This window comes from Hylobates moloch, unplaced genomic scaffold (genome assembly GCF_009828535.3).
Source record: "Hylobates moloch isolate HMO894 unplaced genomic scaffold, HMol_V3 SCAFFOLD_17, whole genome shotgun sequence".
NCBI classification, from domain to species: Eukaryota; Metazoa; Chordata; class Mammalia; order Primates; family Hylobatidae; genus Hylobates; species Hylobates moloch.
In genome coordinates this window covers 31,332,629-31,349,719 of record NW_026652292.1, presented here as the reverse complement: position 1 = coordinate 31,349,719, position 17,091 = coordinate 31,332,629, and the positions used below count along the sequence as shown (strand labels likewise).

Here is a 17,091-nt window from a genome sequence, read left to right as displayed (position 1 = left end):
GCCCAGCTCCTATGGCTCACTGAGCCCTTGTTCTTTTGTTTCTCAAATATGTCAGACGCTCCCATAATGCTTGACAAATCTCTGCCCTGATCTGGTGAATAGAAATTGCTACTCATGTGAATGCCCTGGTTCCTTGGTCTGTGGCTTTTTCCAGCTCACTCTTGGCTTTGCAGTTTGCTGCTTAACTTTGCTCAAAAAATGACCCCAATCTTTGTTGCATAATGTTTCTGCTACTGTCGGCACCCAATATTCTTGTTATGCCACATTGCAAAATGTTGTGCTTCAACATGTTTGGGGAGTGTTTTCCCCTCACAGCGTATCATGTGTTTATCTTAAGATGGGTGGGTTTAATTATTAAAGGCTTTGGAGTTTGTCTTAAAGTGTATTTAAGGAAAACAAATTAATGACTCTTATTCAACCAACATGAAGGGAAAGGCCATTCTTTCTCAATGTGATGATACGAACAATATTCTATTCATTTTTTTCTGCCCATATCTTGATGGAAGCTAATGTAAAAATGAGCAATTTGAAAATTCAAAAAATCATTACACGTGTAAAGATATACATATATACATAGGATAGTCATTGCATCATTTTTGTAGCTGCAATACTGGAAGCAATTAAATGTCCATAATGCCATAATGTGGAATTATCAAGATAAAATATAGCACAACCACACTACAAAATTTTATTCAGCAGTTAAAAAGAGATTTGTATGCCGACAGAGAATAATCTCCAAGATATTTAAAGAAGAAAGAAAAATACATGCCTACATGTACATATAAACAGTGAATGTCTCAGGTCACCGAAAAAACTTACTAGATGTTGCTTCTGGGTAGATGCACTAAGGATTGGGGAGTAAGAGAAAGATGTATTTGTGGTTCCTTTCATTTGTCCTATAGTCTTAGCTGCTATCTAATTGTGGAGGCAGGAGAGTTTCTTTTCATATCCCAATTTTGCCTTATGAGGTGTCTGTTCATCAGAGATGACTGGTTTGGGTTTATCTCAGTTTCCTCTCCAGCTGCGTGTCCCCATGAAGTCACCTTCTGAGTTGTCTGGTTGGCCACAGTTGAAATAAGAGATTCAACTGAGTATCACACACATGCTTTCTTTGAAATAAAGTTTCAGTGTATAGTAAGAAGGCACAATGAAACTGAAGTAGAGGTGGAATCATGTTGTAAGTGAAGGGAAATGGCCTTGTTACATTGGAGTATGATAAACAATGCTAACTCCTTAAGTAGCTGTACCTAATTCATGTCATTTTAATTATGATTTTAACCTTGCCAGAATTCACCTGACAAGAGTTTTGTCAGGAATGAATTGAATTATCTTTGTAATGGGGCAGGAAAATGTATTTGGATTATTTATTTATTTATTTACTTATTTATGTTACTGTGTGTATGTATTACTTTTTCAAAAAAAGCAAGAAGCAAGAAGGAAAAAAAATCCAGTGGAGGCTTCCAAACAGTTAAAAAGACTGCAGATTAAATGAGAGGCAATTGTGAATTAAAGGACTGTGATTCAACTGCCCCAAAGCGGCTGATACTCGGGGCAGAGCTCAGGGCGAATCCAAGAGCTGGGAAAAAGAAATGATCTGAGACTTTGTGTGAGACAGTGCGGACAACTCATACCAGCTGAGCATAGTACAGGCTAGAAAACCCATCACACCGAAATGCTATTGAACTGATCTTCAGAAGCCACACAGATATGCTTCTGAATACACCAAGAATCAACACCAGAAATGCAAAATGAAACAAGTTTATTTTCTCCAATAACTTCTGTAAATTACAAAGACAAAATACTAAACTACAGCATATAACTTTTCAATATTTAACCAGAGTACTCGTAATAAATACACATCCGGAAACAAGATAAAAGGCTACACCTTGTCAGGCATCCTACAAAAATGTCTCAAGTTTCATATACTCTGCAGCATTTCTGTGCGGGGGCAGAAGGGGCTGTTTTGTATTTTCTGAAGTGCTGTGACAAAAGGTCCTTTCACATTTCTTTGGAGCATTTTTGAAATTGCTTAACTATAATTAAACAACTTAAGAAAAGTAACACCAAGCTTTAAAGCCATTTTTGCTTTGCTGTCATTGGTCCTTATCCAATACAGATCAACATATCATCCAGCACAGCCAAGCACCCACTGAGGCCAGGCAGCCCTGTGAGATGTGGGCCCTGTCAGAGCAGGCCCTACTTTCAGTTAAATACTTTGGAGAGTCCTGGATTGTCTCTCTCCCTCAAAAAGATTAATGCCATAAGGGAAGCTGCAAGCGTGTTAGAAACATTTTTAACCTGAAAGTAAAGTGAACAGAAATATTTTTTTTCCGAGACCTCTGCTATGCACCATAATATTACCATATCAGGGTTTTTAGCTTCAAAGTTGAAAAACAGGTTGGTACTAACAGTCCTTCCAGAGATCATTTATGGGCGCTGGTAGAGTCAGGGCATTCAAAAACATTCAACGGGTAAAAGGAGGAATTGCTAGATTCAGAAATGCGCTACAATTCTGAAGACACCATGGCTGAAAGTTCTAGGGGTGTTGGTGGCAGCTCATATTAGGTCTGGCCTACATAACTACCTTTTGCTATAGCTGAAAACTTTAAGGAAAAAGTTATATTTTTAAAAAGTCTCAAGCATGGCTACCTAAAAAGTATTTTGTTAATATAATCTACTGTAATTTCACTTATTTAGGAGTTTAGATATGAAAACATCTTTATGAGCCAATAAAAATATTACAGAGAAAAAAATACTTTTACAAAAGTTGAGGTTAAGAACTATGAGGCATTTCTTTTGGCTGTAAACACACAGTTTACTGTCCCTTGTTGAAACACAAATGTTTGGATTTCCTGAGCTTCACGGATAACAGCAGGAGGCAAGTTTGCATAGAAAATTTGCAATATGTCAACAATTTACTTAAGAACTTTTAAGGACAACTTGCTTTTGTTTTTAAGTTTCATATTTTAGTTAATAGTGCTCATCAAACTGAATATTGATAAGCAGGGTGATGAGATATATAAGGCAGATGGGAAGAAAACATGAATTAGAGTTTTTAAATCCACAGGATATCATGATAAAGGGTTTTAAGCAGATACTTCATAACTAGTGCCATACTAATTTAGTTAGAAATTAAATCATATTTTGGAATTGAAAGCCAAAGGCAAAAAGAGCTCTCCTGTGCTGAATGGCACTGCCTGAGTACAGGAATGGAAGGAGCATTCACTGCAGGAGGCCTCAGCACATCACTCGGTGGTGATGAAGCCACTCAGCCAGTCAGGTATAGAGGAGGGGGCCCCCCTGCCAGCATCAGGACCAGACCTCTGGGCGTGGCAGATCCCAGCTCTGGAATCTGAAGGGATGGCAGGGACTTTCACCTCTGCTGGTTTGAAGTCTCTAAGCAGTTCTGAGGCGGGCAGTCTTCTCCTGGGACAAGTCCTCAGAAACCTTTGGAAAGGGAATAAGCTACGCTAGGCCACAGTGCATACCACGAATGAGAACAATGGCAGCAGCTGCCAACAACTCTGGATCTAACACAAAGACGGATGACAAGGAGCAGTGTCCTGCCGAGGAATCCACTTTACTTCTTTTGAGACTGGTTTTTACACATGGTAAGGATTTGCTTCAGTACTTTCTGGACATCTTCATCCATCTGGCCCTAGGATATTCAAACACAAGATACTCATTAGAACCTAAATTAAGCCATGGCACTTTCTTCTCTGGGGAATGAGATGGCTGACTGCAATGAAGACCTGGGCTAATTCCCACATCTTTCACAGGAATGTCAGCCCTATCATTTCCCAAATTTATATGAGGAACTGAGTCAAAGAAAGGGCCCTGCCTTTATCCAGCTGGAAAATGAGGTGGCACTGTCTACCAAAACCCTCAGCAAAAGCTATCTGGGGTCTCAGTTGCAAATGTGCGTCCAGCAGCCAGAACACCAAGCTTCATAGAGCCAAGGCAGCACTGGTAACTAAGAAGATCAGCATTGCTGGAAAATAAAGCCCCGATCCTCCTAGTGGAGGACCACATCGTCCCTCATTCCTCAATAAATGATGGGAGGGCGGGGCGTGGTGTCTCATGCCTGTAATCTCAGCACTTGGGAGGCCGAGGCGGGTGGATTGTTTGAGCTCAGGAGTTTGAGACCAGCCTGGGCAACATGGCAAAGCCCCATGTCTACAAAAAATACAAAAATTAGCCAGGTACGGCGGTGGGTGCCTGTAATCCCACCTACTTGGGAGGCTAAGGTGGGAGGATCACTTGAGCCTGTGGGTCGAGGCTACAGTGAGGCGACATTATGCCATTACACTCCAGCCTTCGAGACAGAGTGAGGCCCTGCCTTAAAAGATGGGGCTGTTCCTGGTAAACAGGGCACAAGGCTCCTGACACAGAATCCAAAGCAATGCAAAAGGCATATCCGGGCTTTCCAGTGAAAAGGATTCTCTAATTCTTGTTCATTCTACTGGTTAAATGATGGGAGTTCTGTCAACATGTGCTGCCATATTTCTTTAGGATGTCCAGATACTTCAAGGGGCATCACCATACCTGCACGGCATACAGAAGATGCATTCTGTAAACTGATATGACCTCCTGGTGGTGTTTCTTGCATTCCTAGAAAGGGAATATTTCACATTATTATGAGCTTAGGAGATCTTTAAAGAAAGAACAAAAACAAAAAACTATGAGAAAGCTGCAGCCAAATGCTACCCAAGTGGTCCCCTCCACTTTATGCGAGCTCTGGAAGCCTCTAAAATTGTTGTGGTCTTACTGGCTTGTGTATTTCTGAATACTTGCCAATAATCTTAGGGAAAAAAGTCTTGGTATGTCAACTCTAGAAAAAACCGTATGAAAAGGAGTTATTATCATCCCAAGTTTGGTTTTAAAAATATATGCACTTTGGGCGGCTGAGGTGGGTGATCACTTGAGGTCAGGAGTTTGAGACCAGCCTGGACAACATGGTGAAACCCTGTCTCTACTAAAAATACAAAAATTAGCCAGGCGTAGTAGTCGGTACCTGTAATCCCAGCTACTCAGGAGGCTGAGGCAGGCGAATGGCTTGAACCTGGGAGGCAGAGGTTGTAGTGAGCCGAGATCGCGCCACTGCACTCCAGCGTGGGTGACAGAGCAAAACTCTGTCTCAAAAAATACATAGGCCGGGCGCAGTGGGTCACGCCTGTAATCCCAACACTTTGGGAGGCCAAGGCGGGCGGATCGCGAGGTCAGGAGATTGAGACCATCCTGGCTAACATGGTGAAACCCCGTCACTACTAAAAAATAGAAAAAATTAGCCAGGCGTGGCGGCGGGCGCCTGTAGTCCCAGCTACTTGGGAGGCTGAGGCAGGAGAATGGCATGAACCCAGGAGGTGGAGCTTGCAGTGAGCCGAGATCGCGCCACTGCCCTCCAGCCTGGGTGACAGAGCGAGGCTCTGTCTCTGTCAAAAAAAAAAAAAATATATATATATATATATGTGTGTGTGTGTGTCTATATGTGTGTTTATATGTATATATGTGTGTGTATATATGTACACATACTTATGCAAATACAGCTACATTAAATGTAAATACTGCAAGGAAATATATCAAATGTAAAAAGTGATTATCTCAGAGTTATTGAATTGTGGAAAATTAGGAACTTGTTAAGAGTTTTCTGTATTCAACTTTTCTATAATGACCAAATATGTACTAATTTAATTTTTAAAGTCTATTATTTTTAAGAGAATTATTGATTATCCACTATATGGCCAGTGTTGTATAATCCTTGGGGAGCTCAATTATTTAGCTATCAGTGTACCAAGGAGGCAAAGAGGGTGGTGGCCCCAATCTCCAGTGGTTCCTCAATACAGCCGCTGATGCTTCTATTTCTCCTTGTTTAGCTATTACTCCAGTCCCTCTCAGTGGCTGTTTCAAGGGTCTTATCTCTGAAACTCTTGTTCTAAGAGCCTGTCCTCCTAATTCATCATGAAAATTGAGACCATCATACATGGATTACTTCAAAAATGTACAAAAGTCCATAATACCCATTCTTCCTTCCCCCGTTCAGTGTCAGAATATGAGGTATCTTTCCTGTTATTAAGGGACACTTTAAAACCCGTCCTTTAAGTTTACACCATAAGAAGGCACATTTGGCATTTCTCTCTGTGTTGTTCCCTCTTCACCTTTCAGCAATCCCTACTCAATTATTTATGATTTTATCTTCTGATCTGTCTTCCTTTCTATCCTTGCTTCTGTCATCATTTGCTTGGCTTCGATATCTGTGTGAATGATCCATCTAACACCTGAACCTCTCAGTTCCTCAACTTCAGCTTTAATAACATGCTCCTCTTTGGTCGTAGCCCTGCCTCTGTCATTACCACCTCTGAAATCTCAACTGAAAGCATTCCACACCCTAACCACCACTTCCCATCTTTCCAGCAAACTTGCTTCAGGCTTCCCCCAACCCCTGCCGCGACTGGTTAGCCCCACCAGATACCTATCTACTGACTCACTTCTCTAGCAGCCATTCTACTGCAGTCCAGATTCTACCCTCCTCCCCACTCCACTGGAATGGTTCTCACCAAGGTTCCTAAAAGCCAGCTAATGCCACATGTCAGTCCTTGCTGAGTAACAAAATATTCTTACTCAGGCCTTCAAGACTCAGCACGAGTATAACTCCCGTAGGAAGCTTTTCATGACTCAGCAAGATTGGGTAGACATATTTCCTTTGTATGCCCAGACACATTTCCTTTGTATGCCCCACGGTATGCTGGGCATCTCTTTGTTGAAAACTTATATAGAGTATAAACTCCATGAGGGCAAGGGACTGAGTCTTATTTTATATCATCAGCACCATGTATAATACTGATGTATAGTAAGAGTTCAACAAACACATGTTGCATAATTATAAGAGTTACTGTATAAACCAATAGCACTTTATCTACAAGTCTGTAATACCATTTTATCAGGAGAAGAATGACCTGCAGAACACAGTAAAGAGCAGCTTCTCCTCCCGTAAGTATCCACCATTGCTAGAGTAGAGCTGTTTCCTCCAAATCTAGCATTGAACTTTGTGGCCAGCCAGAGTAAGGACTGCAGAAATCTGAATTCACTACAGTTAAGTCTATTCTGAAGAAATCATCAAATCCATATTCTGTTTGTATATGTAAGCTAGAGACAGTCCAGGACAGACTAACCCTGGACTTTAGGTAGAAAACGTAATGTACCCATGCCAACTCAAACCTTAACAGATATTGTGGAAGCTAAATAATGGCTCTCGAAAGATGTCCACATCCAAATCCCCAGAACCTGTGAATGTTACTTTATATGGCAAAAGGCATCTTGCAGATGCAATTAAGGGTTTTGAGATGGAGAGGGAGATTATCTGGATTATCTAGGTGGGCTTTAGATGTAATCATAAGGGTCCTTTTAAGAGGGAGGCAAGAAAATCAAAGGCTGAAGGAGGAGATGGGAAGACTGAGCAGATGCTGGAGTGATGTGCCTCGAAGATGGAGTAAGAGGCCATGAGCCACGGAATGCAGGCAGCCTCTGGTACTGGAAAAGGCAAGAAAATTGATTTTCTCCTGCAGTCTCGAGGAGGAACCAGCCCTGCCAACAACTTAAAGTCAGTCCAGTGAAAGTGATTTTGGACTTCTGTTCAATGCAACTATAAAATAATACACTCATGTTGTTTTAAACCAAATTTGTGGTGATTTGTTACAATGGGCCCAGGAAACCAATTTAGATAAGCAAGGGCTTTCCTGGGCGAAATAAGGAGAAGGGCCAAGAAGCAGCTTCAGGAGATACAACTACTAGAGATCCTGGCCTCTAACAAGAAAAATCTCTTGCCACTGCCAGAGATGAGGAAAGAGTGTTGCAGAAAAAGGAGAAGGGGTAAAAAGTTAGGGTATGAGTGAGCACGTAGCCTCCTCCCACTGTCCTGTTGGTTCTTTCCTTCCCAGTGAATATCTGACCCATTGCATTGCTGATAACGACCGGGAATTCCACCAGTGACTCCCTCTTTTGCCCTCACTGAAGAAATCGGTCAACTGCTCATTGAAGTACATTCCTTTGGGCTGAGAATCTTTTTGTTCACGCCCACTTGCCCTAGCAGCTAAGATGGTATGGAATCTGCCAGGCCCTCCACCCCAAACCAGGCAGCAGAAACAAGCCCACTCACCGCCAGCTGGTTCTGGAGCTGTTTGACTTGCTGCTGCAGCGCCTCCAGCTGCTGACTCTGCCTTTTGGATGAGCTTGTTGAGTAGGAGAGCTGGGAGAGGCTGTTCAGGGCCTCCTTCAATTTGGTGACTTCCTTTGACATCTCATTTATCTAGGGGCAAAGGAAAATGGTATTAACAGGCAGTAACATGTCTGCAAAGCAAAATTTCATATATTTCTAAGCCTCAAACATAGTCATCTCTTTTGGCCTCTGGGACTTAAGACTTTGGAACAATTCCCTTTTAATACATTTAAATAAAAAAACTCATAAAATGAAACAGATAACAAAATCAGGCAAACTAACAAAGCCTGCTGCATCCATTAGGTTCAGAAAAAGGCCCTTGAATTACATATTATGTTTTGGTGATGGCGGTAACAAAAGCTGTGATGTTGGTTTCCTACTTTTACTCTTAAAAGGGGTATGATTGAAAAAAAAAATCAGAATTAAGATTTCAGGTTTTATTTGGAGACAGCTATATTTTGTCCAATACTGCTGACATGGGTGATCAGGAATAAGGCCTAGGAAGCCTGATATCTCTGGACATTTTTCTTTAAACACAACTAACTCCCCACCGTACCCCACCACTCCCTAATCCCCGTTCCCCTGGCTGGTAAAGCTCTTTTGAAACACTCATTACAAAAGAATAGAGTTAAGCAGTCTCCCATGAATGCCATTCGGAACCTCCGAGACAGGGGACTAGAGATGCAGAGCCGATTGAGGCGTAGAACCATCCCCCTGAACTTCCCCTTTGCTTCCCTCCTTCCTCCAGCAGCATGGCCAGCACCATCTCTTGTGTCCAGCGCCATCTCAAATTGCTGGGTCCCCACATTCCTCCCCCTTCCTCTCCTATATACCTGTCAAAGGAGGGACCGGCAAGGGTAGCATTTACACTGACTTGAGGGGAAGCTCATGGACCTTCGGGAAGCAGGATTAAGTCTAGGAGTATTTTAGTTTCATATTATGGAGGAATCTGTTCTGAATCCAGAAAAAGAACTTGAAGTTTCAGGTGGATCACAAATACTTTCCAGTTTGCAGGTTCACTTCTGATCCCCAACACTGGCAAAGCTTCTGTAAAATGATTTTTAAAGGACACATATGCACCACATATGTGAAAATGCTTTAGTACAAGGAGAAGTGGCCGAAGATTGATGTTTGCTTATTTAAGATTTTTTAAGGCAGGGTCTCACTGTTACCCAGGCTAGAATGCAGTGGTGTTGATATGGCTCATGACAGCCTTGACTTCTAGGGCTCTAGTGATTTTCCTGCCTTAGCCTCTCAAGTGGCTGGGACTACATGCTCATACCACCATGCCTGGCTAATTTTTAAATTTCTTGTACAGATGGGGTCTCACTATGTTGCTGAGGCTGGTCTCAAGCCATCCTCCCATCACGGCCTCCCAAACTGCTGGAATTAGAGGAGTGAGCCACTATGCCCAGCAGATGTGTTTTTAAAATATAAATACCCAACAAACTATTCTTTTTTTTTTTTTTTTTTGAGATGAAGTCTCACTCTGTTGCCCAGGCTGGAGTGCAGTGACCTGATCTTGGCTCACTGCAACCTCCACCTCCTGGGTTCAAGCCATTCTCCTGCCTCAGTCTCCCTAGTAGCTGGGATTGCAGGCGTGTGCCACCATGCCAAGCTAATTTTTGTATTTTTAGTAGAGACGTGGTTTTACCATGTTGGCCAGGCTGGTCTCAAACTCCTGACCACAAGTGATCTGCCCACCTCGGCCACCCAAAGTGCTGGGATTACAAGCGTGAGCCACCACGTCCGGCCAACCCAACAAACTATTCTTAATGTGGCTTTGGTGACAGATAAAGTTCATGTGCAGAGCCTCTGAGCATTCACTCCAGTTTAGTGCCAACACTATAAGTATTTAATATAGCAAAAGCCAAAGAGACTAAGACTTATTGCTAGAAACCCACAGCAGTACAGTTTCACCAACCTTTTTATCTTTATCTTCCTCCAGTTTTGAAGAGCTCTCAGAGTATCTTTTCATTTCTGCAAGTTCTTCCTGAGCTTGCTGGAATTTTTGCAGAAGTTCATTTACTTCTTGCTCTTTGGATTTCAAGAGAGTCTGAATATTTTCCTTTTCTCTTTTCACCTGTGATACCTCACTTCTAATCTGGACAACCTCTGAATGGACCTTCTCTTTCTCCTTCACTGATTCCTTTAATTTTGATGCCAACACACTCACTTCACTCTCTAAGGATGACTGGAGCTTTTCATAGGAAGACCGGGGTACCATTGCATCAGTCATAGCAGCTTTCTCTTCTAAGAGTTGTTTCTCCAGCTTTGCTACTTCCACTTCCTTGCTTGCAAGGTGTTCCTTAAGATTGCTTATTTTTTCTTCCATCTCTTTTGCTGCAGTCCTCAGCGTGGTTATCACTTGCAAATGTTCTGTGATAGAGACAGAGTTCTCTTTCTGTGCATCAACCAGTTGTTTGAGCTGGGTCAACTCCTTCAACACTTTTGAATACTGAGACTTCATTTCAGACAGTGCATCTTCTGCTTTAGCCCTGGACACGTTTGTCAATTGCATCAGTTTCTCATGCTCTGCTTTATGGATATATTCAGCTGTGACGTCCTCTAGAGATTTCCTCTTCCTGTAATCCTCCAGCTCAGCCTGGGCTTCTTTGTACAGCTGTGACAGCTCACTCACTTGTTTATTGAGTTCATCTATCATCCTATTCATGGCTTCTTTCATGTCCTCAGCTTCATCACTGGCTTCCTGTGTCATCTGACTTTTTAGTGTGTCTTTTAATTTCATGATTTCTTCTTGGGCCTCTTGGTATTTCTCAAACAAAAATGCTTTCTCCTTATTCATATTCTCAATAACAGAGCAATATGAACTTTTCATTTCCTCGTACTCTTCCACAGGTGGCTTAATCACTGTACCTTTCTCCCTCTCTACCAGTTTTTCCTCTAACTCTCTCACTTTCTCTTTATTTCTTTCACTTTCTTCTAGTGCATTCTGCAGATCCTGCTTTAGCACATTTATTTCCTCTTCCGTGACCCTCAGCTCGTGGAAATGTGAATAATTATCCATGCTTTCAGGTGAGACAAGACCGAGTTTCATCTGCTTCTGCACACTAAGGACTTCTTTCATAGCCTCCTCGTATTTGCTCTGAGTTTCTTTAAGTTTCTGGCTGAGGTCAGAGCTGTTCTCTGGAATCTCAGTGTTGTTTAAGGATACCAGTTCTGCCCTTCGGGACTGGAGTTCGACCTGTAGCTGTTTTCTCTCTGCTTCAGAGCTCTCTAATCTCTTCTGTAGATCTTGCAAAATCTCTTGCAGTTGCTGAATTCTGACATCACTGTCAGTAGTGGATTTACCTAAAGAATGTATTAAGACAGATGGAGATGATTTGGAATCTGGGGGAGAGGTTTCACCAGGTTTTCCCAGGGATGGGCCCAAGTCGGTTTGGGTGGAATGGTATGAGTCAAAGCTTAGGTCTGCTTCCGCCTCCTTGGGTGATTTGGCCTAGGAAAAAAAGCAAGAATTAAATGATACCAAAGGTCAGGAGATCGAGACCATCCTGGCTAACACGGTGAAGCCCCATCTCTATTAAAAAAAAAAATACAAAAAATTAGCCAGGCGTGGTGGTGGGTGCCTGTAGTCCCAGCTACTCGGGAGGTTGAGGCAACAGAATGGCGTGAACCCGGGAGGCGGAGCTTGCAGTGAGCCGAGATCGCGCCACTGCACTCCAGCCTGGGCAACAGAGCAAGACTCCGTCTCAAAAAAAATAAAACAAAAAAATAAAAAAAAGGATACCAAAGGTGTGGTTAGCTAAGCAAGCAACTAGAATGAGAGGAGTAAATCCGCAACTTTGGTACGGGAGAGTAGCATGATCACTTTGCCTGTGTATTCTCATGCCATGAAAAAAGACAGTCTGGGACATGAGTGGGACTAATGACACAAAGCTTGCTTTGGGTTCTATTGGGACAGATGATTTGTGTCACTTTGAAAACACTAAAATTGTTTTCTCTACAAAGCCTCCAATTCAAAAATTTCCTTTATTTCTTATATCATTCTACTTGCCAGGAGGGGTAATCGATATATAGTACAGCTATTTCTTCTTATTATTTTTTGGTACAGCCATTTCTTATCAAGTTCTTAAACCTGTTAAGTGATCAACTTTACTAAATGAATGGATAATATTATATATATATACACACATACACATATATAATTTAAGACAAAATTTCAATGTATATATAAAATCAAAATATAAAATTTTATATATATAATTATATTATGTATCATTCTATGTATGGAGTATATTTTATATAGAATTTTTATTTCTATAAATTTTGTTTGTTTTATTTATATAATTTATTAGACATATAGAATATTTAATACTGATCATACTATGTGTATAATTATTTATAATTTACCAGTTGAATAATTTACAGAAAGAGTTAATGAATAACACTCTCATGAAACAAATAATCTGAAACTATAAGATGCTTAAAGCTAATTTTAAAAAGAAACTAATGCACACATTTAAAACAAAATACATCTGACTACTGAAAAGACCAAGAGCTTGACTCTACAGAATAGTCCGTGATAGCAATCTATTTATATACCTGTAATTTATCTTGTAACTCCTTATTGTGCAAGGTAAGGGAAGCAACTTTTGCTTGCAATAGGGAGAGAAGATCTTGTTGGTCAGCTTCAGAACTTATATCCAATAAGCTATCAGCACCTTGGGAAAGAGAAAGCCATTTAAAATAATATAAAACAATTAAACTCTTATTTCTCTAACCTGAGACAAATTCACTTCCTAGCCTAATCCAGTTCTTCTTCCTGGTCCTAATTATAAAACGCCCTAGCAGCTGGATGGGTGAACTAAAATTTTCATTTTATATAGAAAGGAAACTGGGGTTTCCTTACTGTGGTGTTGCTAGCACAATACTAGATACATGTGTGTACAAGGCAATTCTGAAAATTGATGAATTTGGTCATATATTTCCTATTCATTTGCTTAAGTGTCATATCTTGGTTGTTTTTGGTTCTTCCCTGTGCCTTGTAAGTCTCAGTTCTGTGAATCGTTTTAGAAATGTCTCTGGAATCTGGTTTATTTCTTTCCCCCTACCACTATTACTGTAGTTCAGACTTTATCACCTTACTTGGAAACTCTGCAAACAGCTTCCCAACAAATCTCTGCCTCTCTCTTCTTCGCAGTGAAACTGTAGCCTGCACAGCAACGTCAGACCAGTCTTCCTAAAACATACTTCGTTTGGGTCATTCCTTTGGGTCAAGTGCTTTGTTTTCCCTCCAAAATTAATCTCCAAATTCCTTTATCTGGGTTCAGGCCTCTATGATTTGGCCCCAGTCTACTTCTTCAGGTTCATGACACTGCTACTTTTCTAGATTCCTATTTTCCTTAGATTCATGGTTCCCATCACACCCTCTGCATTCTCAACACACGGCTGATTCTTTCATTCTTTATCCACAGGAATGCCCTGCAGAATCTCTCTGCCTAGAGAATTCTTAAGCATCATGTCAAACTTTGCCCAGTCCTTAAAGCATTCAATGACCACCCTGGCATGAAACTATCTTCTCTTCTCTGAATCCCACAGTAATCCCTGTTGGTAAACCACAACTTTCTGACATCCTAATGATTATCATGTTGAAATTGCAACTTAAGAAGTGGTATTCAAGGTTCTCACTGAGATAGCAAACTTCCTCCAGAATGCAATGCAAGGTACTGCTTCCTTCATCTAGAAAGTCCTACGAAAAGTATGTCAGCTGAACAAAACAATGTGCTTAGTGAAGTAACTGTGTGAATTTCTGGTCCAAACTTAGTATTATAATTACTTTTTGAGATGGAGTCTTGCTCTGTCACCCAAGCCGGAGTGCAGTGGCATGATCTCGGCTCATTGCAACCTCCACCTCCCAGATTCAAGTGATTCTCCTGCGTCAGCTTCCCAAGTAGCTGGGACTACAGGCATGCTCAATAATTAACTATTACATAAAATCTCAATAATTTTATGTAATAGCTAATTTTTGTATTTTTAGTAGACACAGAGTTTTGCCACGTTGGCCAGGCTGGTCTTGAACTCCCGACCTCAGGTGATCTGCCCACCTCGGCCTCCCAAAGTGCTGGGATTACAGGTGTGGGCCACCATGCCCAGCTCAAACTCCTTAATTATTATAAGCTAGTAAATACTTTACCCACACTTTGAAAAGCACTGATCTAAATTTTTAATGCTATGCTTTTTATTTTCTCACAGCCATTTCATGCAAAAATGAAAACTTTAATCTTAACTTGGAAGAATGCAAAATGACCTTTCTTCATAGAAATCCTTGCTTCTCATCATAAGTCTGATGCCTAAATCACAGCTTTCTGAGTTTCCTTGACATGAAGTCTGGTGAGTGTCAATAAACTAGGGAATTAGGAGCATAAATGCAATTCTAAGAAATAAAAATTACTTCTAAGATACAGTGAATGGTTTTTAAAGTACCCAATGTAACATTTGTTTAGTTATATTAACATTGATCTCTTCCAGGAATTAGAAAGTTTAGTGTTTCTAGGGCTGGGTGTGGTGGCTCATGCCTATAATCCCAGCACTATGGGAGGCCAAGGTGGGGAGGATCGCTTGAGCTCAGGAGTTTGAGACCAGCCTGGGCAATACAGTAAGACCCCAATCTCTAAAATAAATCAATAAATACATAAATAAAAAATATTTCTAAGTTCTGCAAATTAAAGGCTCCAAGCACCTATGAAATACACAACAGATTAAGACACTGAATGCTGGAGCAAAAGCGGATCTTTGAAATCGTCTCTTCTACATTTTAAATGGATTCTGAAGATATTATGTTACATTCTTAAAGGGTAAATTCTTAGGAGGCACTCTTATAAGAGACAAAATGAATTAAACCCTATGATCATAAAGACAATATGATTACATATGACTTCATGAACATTCTTGTCTTTGCGTGTGTCTACTTGAAATCCAAAGTAGAAAAGTTAGATGGGGACAGTCACGGAGGTGGCATGGTGGATTCTCCCTTCATGAAATAATGTGCTGCTCAGCTGCAAAGAGTGGGTTTAGCAGACAGCAGAAGCCCATGGACCTCATCTGAACATAATATTTTTAAATACGTAAGATAAAATATATAGGCTACAGTAACTTAAGAGCTTATTTGGTAATAATAACAAGATCTGGCAGCAGGTCTAATAACTGCCATAATTTTTAGTAGCAATATTGTAAATATTTCAAGATATCTGCAATAACAGTAAGGTGACAGGAATTCTCTTGGTGACAGAATCACTGGTCTGCTAATACGACTGAGGCTTATTCTCTGTACTCATAATTGAAGGAACTGCTAACATGCAGTTTGGGACAAATGAAAATAAAGATGTATTTTTCAAAATTCAAATTCAGAGACTCTTTAAAATGCAGGTGAAGAAGGCACCCTGAAGTACAGAGCGCTTCAGCTTGTGCGTTACTGGCAGCTCTGGACATGCTGGCTCGTGACATTTTTACACAGTACCCCAGCTTGGCCTTTGCTCTCTTTAAATGGACATGAAATAGTTTGGTTGAAGGAAAAAAAACCAAAAAACAGATCTTCCTTATCTTACCTGTAGTACTGTCACTTAGTCTGTCTTTGTTTTCTCGTATAGAACTGATCTCAGCCTATTGAAACACAAAAATGACTTAAAGAACATTTCTCAATGTAACATTGCACGAAAGAATCAAGCAGACTTTCCTCCTTGAGCTTATGCAGAGCAGATCTGGCATTATCCTACTAGAAAAGCAGCTAGAAAATCTCAAAGAAAGAAGATATTTTAAGCTATAAATGAGTAAAAGTGACAATTATCTACTAAGTTTAATTTCTAAAACTTTAGAAGTTCCAGAGGGTATATTCTCTAAATATTTTTCAGAAGTTTCATTTAGTGAGTACAATGCAAATATATTTAAGATTACAATAATTTTATGTAATTGCTAATTTACTGAGTTATGTACTAAAAACTGAGATGGCAAATACTGCTTTCATAATGAAGTCAAAGGGAAGTTCTATATGTATGCATTATACATTGATTGAAATATTTTAAAGCAGATTTTTTAGCTTTATCATTTTATAAGTTATCTGCTATTAAAGTTATTATTAACTTTTCTAAGGGAAATGGTAATAAATATCATACGGTCTCAGATTGGCAATAGATTCCCTAAAGATTTTCTCTAATCCTTTGTCCCTGAATGTCTGTTAATATACTGTTAAAATTCTTGGAATTTCAAAGCCACGATCTCATTTCAAAACATTACAGTGACTTGCTAAAAATTACAATGTGGCATCCGAATGAGCCAGTCAATTATAAGAGAATTTTTCAGCAGAGATACCTTTGTAAAAGCCCAAATGCTAAACAATAAAGTAGCTTATTTTTAGTTAAGTGCTTATCTTTACAAAAAGCAGTCCTTTCACTTTTATAACAAATTTACTTATTTTATATTTTCCACTATATAACATATAATAAACTGCATCCAGCCAAGTTTACAATTTGAAGAGGTTTTGACAGATGTATACCTATGGAACCAACACTATAGTCAAGATAATCTGTTCATTATGCCTAAAAGTTTCTTCATGCCTCATTACAACCAGTCCTTGCCCACATCATTCCTAGGCAACCACAACTCTTTTTCTTACATTTCTTAGAGTTCCTATAAATGGAATGTCATCCCGTATGAATTTTTTGGTGGCTGGCTTCTCTCAGCATGATGACTTTACAGATTCAACTATGATGTTACTTGCACTACAGTTCATTCCTCTTTATTGGCAGATAATATTTCATTATGTGGGTATATCTCATTATCTTTATTCTCTTGTTCATGGACATTTGGATTCCTTCCAATTTGGAGAGGTTGTGAATAAGGCTGCTACAAACATTTGCATA

General features: G+C 40.2%; 1 protein-coding gene across 11 annotated transcripts in view; it reads right to left on the bottom strand.

The window, feature by feature from the left end:
* Positions 1-1,742: 1,742 nt before the first annotated feature.
* Positions 1,743-17,091, bottom strand: part of RAI14 (retinoic acid induced 14) — a 175,710-nt gene continuing 160,361 nt past the window's right edge. For all 11 annotated transcript variants that reach the window (XM_032135982.2, XM_032135983.2, XM_058429996.1 and 8 more), the window contains 6 exons: positions 15,781-15,835; positions 12,779-12,897; positions 10,137-11,672; positions 8,153-8,302; positions 4,546-4,611; positions 1,743-3,658 (listed from right to left, as the gene is read on the bottom strand). In XM_032135982.2, coding sequence (XP_031991873.1) covers positions 3,581-3,658; positions 4,546-4,611; positions 8,153-8,302; positions 10,137-11,672; positions 12,779-12,897; positions 15,781-15,835 — 2,004 coding nt within the window. In that variant the 3' untranslated portion in view covers positions 1,743-3,580. The remainder of the gene's footprint in view (positions 3,659-4,545; positions 4,612-8,152; positions 8,303-10,136; positions 11,673-12,778; positions 12,898-15,780; positions 15,836-17,091) is intronic.